Source organism: Phaethon aethereus (genome assembly GCF_964289735.1).
Source record: "Phaethon aethereus genome assembly, chromosome: 7".
NCBI lineage: Eukaryota > Metazoa > Chordata > Aves > Phaethontiformes > Phaethontidae > Phaethon > Phaethon aethereus.
Genome location: NC_138583.1, coordinates 11397947 through 11407651, shown reverse-complemented (window position 1 = coordinate 11407651; position 9705 = coordinate 11397947). Strand labels below are relative to the sequence as shown.

Sequence of the window (9705 nt, the reverse complement as noted above, 5' to 3'; positions counted from 1 at the left end):
GGCACCTGCCCGGCCGCCAGCTTCGCCCGCCTCGGCGCCGCGCAGCCCTACCGGCCCCCGACGCCCTCCCGCGCCGCGCTGGCGCTGCGGGCAAGTTTGGGTGGGAAAGGGGCTCAAGCCCGGCTCTGCGCACAAGGGGCTGTAAAAGCCCACCCGAGCTTCCCCGGGAGCCAGGGAGGGAGGGAGCGGCCGGAGCCGGCGGGCCTGTGCGGCAGCGCCCATCCGCACCCGCAGCACCGGGCTGCCAGAGAACCTGGCTCCGGGACAGACACAGTGCAGAGTCTACCCTCCACCCCAAATAATTCGGCTTATGCTGTACTTAATGCTTGTACTGTAAATGTTAACAAATCTGAGTCCTTAAAGAGGGATTAATGCTTTTGATGAGAAGTGGCTTACTGCAAAGTTTAAGAAAAACATATTAAATGCATCTCATCAGACACTAAGCAAAAAGGGATCCAGTCCCAAAGGAGACAGATGACCAGCAACCTTTCTCTGTGCTAGGATAAACCTGGTGCCCATTAACAGTCCCCCAGCCCAGGCCACTTGGAGATGAAGTGGTCCAACAGGTCTCTTCCCTCACCAGCTGCCATGATCCCATACTACAGCAGAATATACTACATCAGTTTCTCATGATGACAGGTAATTATTTAAAAAGATAACGTATTTTCTCCCTGCACGCAATGGATTCAACCTATTTCAATAGTTGATTTTGTGACTAGCACTACATTGTGCCCCACGCTACTGGTTCTGCTGCTGATCTAATCAGGTAAGATGGACAAAAGTAAGCCAAATTCTCCTTACCCTCATTAAGTCATAGGTAGCTTTACTGAAATGGATAAAACTTACCTTGTATTTATCCTTGTGTAAAAATAAAAAAGCATAATGAGCCAACGGCAGTAGGTGGGCCTGCAGTGAACAAATTCAGTACATTAAACTCATTAACAGAGAGATTGGAAACTCATTTGCTTACTCGAAGATCAGTGCACAGCTGCTGTACTATCTATTGCATTACAGCACACCTCAGCTTACTGTCCTTAACAGTAAGCGGTGACAAACTGCTTATGGGGGAACACAGGACTGCTGCCGAGAACATTGAAGACTTGGGAATGGACAGGACAAGTTAGAGTCCTGCTGAGCTCGCTTGAAATGTTAACCTTTAAGATACCTAAGACAGTAAAACCACCAGCCATATCAACATCTGTATTGTTGATAGTACACCTATATGAAGTGAACAATTTCTATTATGTTCATGGGCATTAAAGTAAAGCTTTTTTCCCCTGCATCTGGCCTTCTAAGCTGTAATAAAATGGCAATCTGACTGAAGACATACTCGAGCAACAAAACTACAAAACTCAGAGGAACAAACACACAGCATTTCCATGCTCAGGACTGCATATGTTACACATTTCCTCATACTGTGCATTCTTATGAAGGAAAACTAAATTACCAGTGTGGCACAGACTTGTCTCCATATTAATATTAACCCATACCAAATAGGTACTTGTTTCCTGTTCTTCAGAATAAGTCTCATACTAATAGCCTGGCTAAATGCCAAAATATATTCAGCCCACCTACCAGCTGCAAGGAGAGCAAGTGCCTGTTGGTGTGTTGTAGCCACGAGCAGAGTGGTTGTTCCGTGGTGCTGTGGGACATGAGTGATTATATGACTTGTGGGGAAGGAGCCAGACTATTCCTGCAGAGACTTAAAGCAACACACCTGCAGGAGAGCTGCAAAAAATAAGTTGGCTTCTATGACTGTACCAAATGCAGGAAAATGAGATAGAGTCAGATAAAGGCCTTTGAGGCACTACGGCCAGGTTAATTTTATAGCACAAGGTATTTACATAAGTGTTCTGTAGCTGAAGGACACTTCAACTTTATTGCAACATGGCAACAGTGAAAAAGATCAGTAATACATGGATTTGCAACTCACTTCCTATACTCTTTATAGCTCTAATCAATAAACTGTATCAAATTAGTTTTGAATTCTTAATCACAACAACTACTACTAGTGTTGACTGATTATTTTGTGGTTGTATTGTCTTGACTTGTACCATCATATAGAGGTGGCTAACTGCAAGGTATCTACCAAGCACAGACAGATAAAGAGAAAGGAATAAAGCATCATCACAGTTCTCTACCTAAAAGCAGAGAACGGAAAAAAAGTCAGTACCAGTTATGAGAGAATGCCAGGTCATTTTGTTGCTTCAGTTTCAGGGGAGACCCTGAGAAGTGGCAGTACACAGTACTTGGCCAATCTTGAGCTGCCTCCCATGGATGCAGAGTAGAAAATAATTCTGCGGTTTGGGCTCATTTTCAGAGAGAGGATATTTGGTAGGATCAATTCTCAGTTGAGACCTAGTCACATCTCTATGCACCAGTACTAGTTAGTGGTAGGCCAAGATAGGCTGGGTATAAGGTAGTGTGGAAGTGGGCTTTCCAGCCTTTTACTCTAGCATACCCAGCAAACATGAGAAAACAACAAACTGAGCCCATTATCAATTGTCTACCCTTAGTCTAGCGAGAAATTCTCACAACAGAATTCCTCATATTCACATTAAACACAATCTTGTATAACTTGGGTTTTGGTTTTATCTGAGGTAATCAAGATTCAGGAAATGGTGCTTTAAGGATACTTAAGTTTGACTCTACAGCTAAGGAAACACGTGCATCCTTAGAAAGAAAACAACCCAGAGCTTTGCTTTGTTCCTTGTGCCAGGATCTAGTCTCAAGTTAACACAAATGAACAGTTGGAAGAACAACCCAAACCAAAATAACAGTACCTTTTATATTAGGTGCTCCCAGGTTTCTTCTGCTACAAAAGCTCTAGCACTTCTGCCATGCTAAGGTAAAATAAGTGCCCAAATAAGTCTTTGGGTTTTGGGGTTTTTTTTTTTCTGTCTGTAGTCTTAGATTGCAGTCATTGCCAGCATATCTGAACACTTTCTAATCTCTCACTGCCCATGTCATACATCTTCAGGTGTTGCATCATGCTATAACCAAAGACAAAAACGTGCAAGAGTGGAATGTTTCAATTAAAAATAATTTTGGAATGTAAATCAAATGAATTTGTTAGCTTTAATATTCCTGTCTACCGCCAAAACGTACATAACTTGGTCCTCCTATGATGCTTGATGTGCTTCTGTTTGAACAGAACAGGCAGTTGCTGTTGCTGGAGGTGTAATAGGAGGGATCCTTTTATTTGTTCTCATTGGAATAACTGCATACCTGCTCTTGAAGAAATTTTGCTGCCTCCTTTCTTATGAAAAGCTCACCAGTCCTGTCAAAATGACAAATGCAAATGCCATTTTTCAGGATCAGTCAGCTTCTGAAATCCAACTAAAAAGCACAAGGTATATATTTTTGTATTGTTTTTAAAGTATACACTATTGGTAATTTATTTCAATTTGTAAAATCTCAAATGAAGAGGTGATCTAAATATATGAATATATAGAAATAAATAAGACCCCTAAATTATACTAAAATATCAGTCATGTTCTGTTTTCTTCCTTTAGGAAAATAACTTTAACTCTGAATGCAATGATTATTTCTTATTTATGTAAAAAAGTTAATACATTGAAGTGTAACTGATGCATGGATAGCTTTATCTGTTACGTAGACAAATTCAGCCTATGTTCCAGAGCCATTCCTGGTGGTCTTATAATAAAGCATCTGAGAACCAGACACTAAAACTTCAGTTCAGAAAGGAGAGTCTCTTAGAAAGCTAGTTACTGTAGGGCTTTGCAGCTCTACAACAAGCATCTACACTTAATTCTTCCTTTCCTTGGAAAGATAAATTCTAAGGGGCAAGAAAGGCAAAAAGTGAGGGAACTGTCTGAAGAATTAAGAACTCATGTCCCTTGCTGGACCTTTAGGCATTATACAAATAAAATCAATTGCAAAACAATGGGTATTTATCTTTTCTACCTATGCATCTCCATAGTATTTTTACAAAACTGTGAGATAAGAATAGTAAACTTATTACTGTTACCAAGTTTGGTTTCCATATTTGAACTAGAAGAGTCAGTAGCTGTTGTTGTCTTGAGCAGATCCAGAAGCATTCCATTTATCATTCCACCAGCACTGCATAGGCAAGACTGGATTAACCTGATTAACGAAGAACATGTTCAGGAAGACACTGACCCCTACATGATTGCCCAGTCTGGGCCACGTTCATCATTTCATTCTTTGGGTATGGCATTGCAAAAACATTGCATCCTAAGGGTACTCTTTTTAACAGGTAACTTTATTATGAAGCATATTTATTGGGGAAGAGCAGACATAGCATTACACAGTACAAGCCCTAAATATTACATCTATAAATATTTCATATATATAGGAATTGGGCCAGAATGTAGCCATTCCAGACCCGCTGCTATGGGACATTGCACCTATGTCAGACAAAGCAGTCTCTCCTGTATTTTGTAAAGGCACAACATGAGTGTAACTTGGGAAGTGTTTTTTGTCCCCAGAAACAGCAGAGTGACCAGCTGCAAATTGCAAGAACGAATACCTAGAACTATCAAGGTACAGTCACAGGAATAAAAGAAAGAAAAGTGGTGCAGCCTAGAACTACTCCTTCAAATTTGAAGGAAGAGTAATTAAAATACCAAGTTTATGCAAAAATTGATTGTTAATAGAGATTAATGTGATTTCCCTAATACAGCATTGGTTATAAAAATGCCTACTACAGTCTTGGGACTAATCTGAGGGTGCTTGTTTTTTATTTCATAAAGCTGGAGCTTATGTTGTAGGGACCATTAACCCAGAGCTGTATAAGTTTCCTGAAGACAAAAGTGAGACAGATTTTCCCAAAGGCAACATCGGCCGCCTCTGGTTCTCCATAGAATATGAGCAAGAGTCAGAAAGGCTCCTCGTCTCTTTGATCAAAGTCAGAAAGCTGCAGCCTCCTGCTGATTCCTGTAGTCCATTTGTGAAAATCTACTTGCTGCCTGATGAAAGAAGCTACTTGCAGTCCAAAACAAAACGCAAAACCCTTAACCCGCAGTTTGATGAAAACTTTGTTTTTCAGGTACTTTTCTTTTTGATGGAGATTTTTGTTTGCAAATGTTGACTTGTCAAACCACAGTACACGGTTTTGTGAAAATTAGTTCTCTACAAACTTCTACCAAGATACAAGTTGTTTCTACTGGAGACGGATTTATTACTGGGGCTTCTGGGCACCTTGGAATACTGAATTCTGTGGCTCCAGAACTGATCTTACTCATGGTCTGCACCATAAGGATTCCAGGACTTGCCCTGGGAATGATGAAAACTCCACTCTGAACTATGGCTGAGCAGTTCAGCCCAGTAGCTCTAGAAGTCCAGAAGCAACCAATAGTGAGCCAATGCTTTCATAGCTTTTAGTTTCTTTGCTGTAGAAGTAGGCTAGAAACTAGAACTCATGACATGCCTGGTACGCTATTTGTAGAGTGCTGTAAAGCTAGGAGCTTGGCTCCCTATGCCAAGAGGCTTTCAGCAGGTGTCAAGACAAAAGCTATAAAATCAAAAAGTTTGTGTTTCAGACAACTGAAAAATGAATGTTTATAGATTTCTAAACATTTGTGTCTGGAAGTGAATGCATCATATAACACTAGATCTATAGGAGTTGAAAAAACACCAGCTAACTTCACATTTTTCACATGAACTCATTCTATTTTAGCTTGGCTCTTTAGACTTCTGCATAGCTAAAACTTCAGGCATATTAAGAAAGTGGACTTCAAATAACCAAAGGAAATCTCCACTTACCCTTAACACACTTGAAAAATTCTTCCTTCGAAGTCATGCTAGAGTACAAAAGTGTTGAATGTTTTATAATAATTAATGTATTCTTCCTTTTCCTGTACAGGTTTCCAGTAAAATGTTGCTCCAAAGGACTCTGAAGTTTTTGGTTTATCATGTCGATAAACAGAAGCATCATCATCTTCTAGGCCAAGTTATATTCCCGCTGAAAAATGAAACATTAACTGATGACAACAAACTAGTCATATGGAGAGATCTGGAGAAAGAAAACTTGGAGGTATGTGATACCAGACTGCTTGGCATTGTGGAAGTTGTCATCTTACAAGTACTGGCGGGCTACAGCTGACGTAGAAATGCGTTATATCAAATACATCAAATGCAAAAGTATTTGATAAACATTTGGAATCAGAATTCACACTTTACCAACCTGCAGATCCACAGCTGTTCTATAGGGATTATCCAGTTGCTCAGAAACAGTCACTGTAAGTTAGGAGACTGTTACCCAAGAAAGCACCTTTTGTTTTCTGCTCTTACTAATTCAAAACAGAAGCAAATAAAAGCAGAAGAGGCAAGGGAACAGGCATCACTTGGAAGAGATAGTAATTCAAAGGTTCAGAAAGGCCAATGAAATGGTTCTATTAAATGTCACAACAGCATAAAGCTGTTACAATTCACTCACGTCTTAGTACAACAGAAACTACTAGTATGAAGAACAACTTTTTTCCCCCCCATTTGTCTGTGTGAAGAGAGTTTTTCAGCTATATTTGACAAGTGGTGTTCTGCTTCCAAAGCCTCCTTCAGAGTATGGTGATATCCAGTTCTCTCTCAGCTACAATGACTACCTGGGCCGTCTCACAGTAGTGGTTCTGCGGGCAAGGGGATTAAAGCTCCAGGAGGAGAGCCATGCTGTCAGTAAGTGCGATTTCCTCTCTGCTATCAGCTCCAGAATTCCTGTTTTAATTTGCTCCTTCCTTATCTATCCACCCAGGCTTGTGCTGAGTGACTCTGAAAAGAACAAACAAACATCAGGGTGATTTAACTTGGGTGGAAAGAAGCTATACTTTGTTACTGTAATAATTGGATTTTGATAGCTCAGTTTTGCTATAGTTTGGTTTTGTTTCATAATAAATGGTTTGTCTCATGTCATCAGTAGCACCTTTTTCCCCCCTGCGTTAATACAGTGAGCAACATCCCTTTGCTGCACTCCAATCCAGAGAAGGTAGCATTTCAGCGGATGTTGACAGTAACAGAGTTGCCCCAAGGGAAAAGCCCAGACAGAACAACTGCAGGACAGCCGCTTATGCTGAACAGCCCTCCTGGGGAGAACAGAACTGGGAAAAATTCCCATTTTTGGACAGCCTGGCCATTGTTCAAAGGACCATGGCATGGAGTCACAATTTCTCCCTTACTGCAGTGGGGGTTTTCCTGATACATCATGCACATGTGTCCTTGGTCTCAGAGATGTGGAGTGTAGACATAACCTCAAAATGTTTAAAATCTAAACACTCAAAGCAAAAATACAGAAGGAAACTTGTTTCAATCTGTAGTGATTTTTTGGGAGGGCTTTGAAACTAAGCAATGTAAATGCAAAATACACCCAGCAGTTAAAAAGAAAAAAGGTTTAGTTGTCTACAGACACATCAACTATGAATTTTTGAGTTTTCTTTGAGTGGGCTGTTATCAGGATGTTTCACTTTAGAACCAATGCCCTCTAAATTAGTAAATCTACATTCATAATGTTAGAGAAAATTATCACAGTAAATTATCACAGTATTATGCACAGTAAAATGATGAGAATATAGAGGTTTCAAACAAACAGAATTATACCCTGCACACCTGTTGAAAGAGAACTATGTTACAAAATGTATTAGTTTTAGAAAACAAAAACTAAGATAAGGATGGCAAGAAAAAATGTGACTGGTTCATGGCAGATGAACAAAGTAGCATCATGAACTAAGAGCAAATATTCTAGTTAGTGGTGCACTAATAATGTTAATACAGAAAACTTTTTATTCCTTAAACCTTCTCCCAACTGCCTCCGATGTATTTTCTTCTTGAATTTCCTTTTCTCCAAGGTGTATATGTCAAAGTCTCACTAATAAACCATAATAAATTCATCAAAAGTAAAAAGACAGCAGCTCTTCTGGGATCTCCCAATCCAGTATATAATGAAACCTTCAGTTTCAAGGTAGATGAGACAGAGCTGGATACAGCAAGCCTGAGTCTGTCTGTGCTCCAGAGTATCAACGGAGAAAGTAAGCTATATAAATTATTACAGTTAAGATATTATAAAACTCTTCCATATTCCTTTTCAGCAATAATCATAAAACATAAGAGGTTTGGGGTATTTCACAGGCTGTTTCTTTAAAAAGCAGAACAACTTATTTGCCGTAGGTGTATGTCTCTTTCAGAGGCTGAAGATAAATTTAGTGGAAGACATGAATAAATTAACTGTAGGCTAGTCACCATCAGTCCAAGGTGCTGTACTTTCGTTTCATTCTGGTATTCTAAGAAAAGAAGCTTATGCAATTATGCTCTGAACACTCATGTGTATAATCCCCAACCTCCAAAATTTTGAAGCAATTTACTGTTCCTAACCAAATTTGAAAGAGGAATGGGCATCTTCTCACTGCATAATAGCAGTGAGAAAAAAGAAAGATTACAAACATCCCCATTCCCTGGCAGAAAACCCGATGCTCGAGGTCACCTCTTACTAATTGTCAGAGAATCCATTAAGGAGTTCTCCTTAGAGAAGTAAATCAGAATTCACTATTTCCACTACACACAAGAAAAACATCTTCCCTGGAGTGCAAATATGATCTCAATAATTAAAGATTAATATTCTCATTTGGATTCATACACTCCTAAAAAAATTCCATTAGTCAAAGCACGTGCCCAAAATCTGATCCTTGAGCACTGACAAGAACTAGGATCAGTACTCAAATCTTTAATCATTTTTTGCTTGTGGACAGCCAAATGCTTTACAAACATTCTGAAGTTCACGTAAGGCAGGTTGGAATTATTTTCTCCATCCACAGCTGAAAAGTTCAGGCATGAAAAAACAATCTGCTCATTTTCAGAGGGTGGTCAGTGGCAAACCACATATAGTGACTCCCAGCTCTCAGTAACTACATCTATTCTTTCCCAAGCTAGAGCATCATAGGACTTCTGCTGAGGTTGCTGATGCCCAAAACCAGGGTACACCTCCACAGTACACTTGAGGTAGAGGGGCTAGGCAGATCCAGATCTGTGTGCCTTAAACTGATTCTAGTTTAGAGTGCAGGCAATCAAGTAAGCCTGAATTAACAAAGTACCCAGTTACTGCAGTACCTTTTAATGCTGAATCTTAGCATGCAGAAGCTACAGAACTTGAAATCTAGAGTGAATTCCTTGATGAAAATTTTGGTTTAAAAAATAACTTTCAGAACATGCATCACTTCAAGAAATACAAGTTAACATTCTAATTTAGGTAAGGATTTCAGAGAAGCACTCATAGATGTTAATCACTATCTGCTTTCTTTTTCCCCCCCCAGAAACACATCTGCTAGGACGTGTGGTAGTTGGGCCTTTCATGTACACCCGTGGCAAAGAACTAGAACACTGGAATGAAATGATCAGCAAGCCCAAGGAATTGGTTAAAAGATGGCATGCTCTCTGCCACAGCATGTAAACAGCATGGACAAAAAAACTACCTTACAAGCTCTCACGATCTTTCATAATCTAATGATAAATGGTACAAAATCTTTGACCATTTTACACTCCTAAATAGACAAGAATGAGTAAATTCTTTCCTTGCCTAAACACAAAGAGAAGACTTGGTCCCTGGTAGGCTGGAACTCTATCCTTCCTCTCTTCAAAATATATTTCCAATTTAATTAATATGCAGCAGAATAAACAAAACAGGAAGACAAACATGATCTCCCAGTATTAGTTATTTTGACTAGTAAATTCCAATTCTTGGTC

The 9705-nt window shown here is 39.7% G+C and overlaps 1 protein-coding gene across 1 annotated transcript; it reads left to right on the top strand.

Annotated features, from left to right (window-relative positions):
- Nucleotides 1-771: 771 nt before the first annotated feature.
- Nucleotides 772-9412, top strand: LOC309406677 (synaptotagmin-15-like; the record flags this gene model as incomplete). The annotated part of the gene is made up of 8 exons (XM_082001956.1): nt 772-781; nt 3155-3353; nt 4050-4192; nt 4737-5032; nt 5849-6019; nt 6534-6654; nt 7818-7997; nt 9276-9412. The coding sequence occupies 8 exons, from the start codon at nt 772-774 to the stop codon at nt 9410-9412; spliced, it is 1257 nt and encodes a 418-aa protein (XP_081858082.1).
- Nucleotides 9413-9705: the final 293 nt, after the last annotated feature.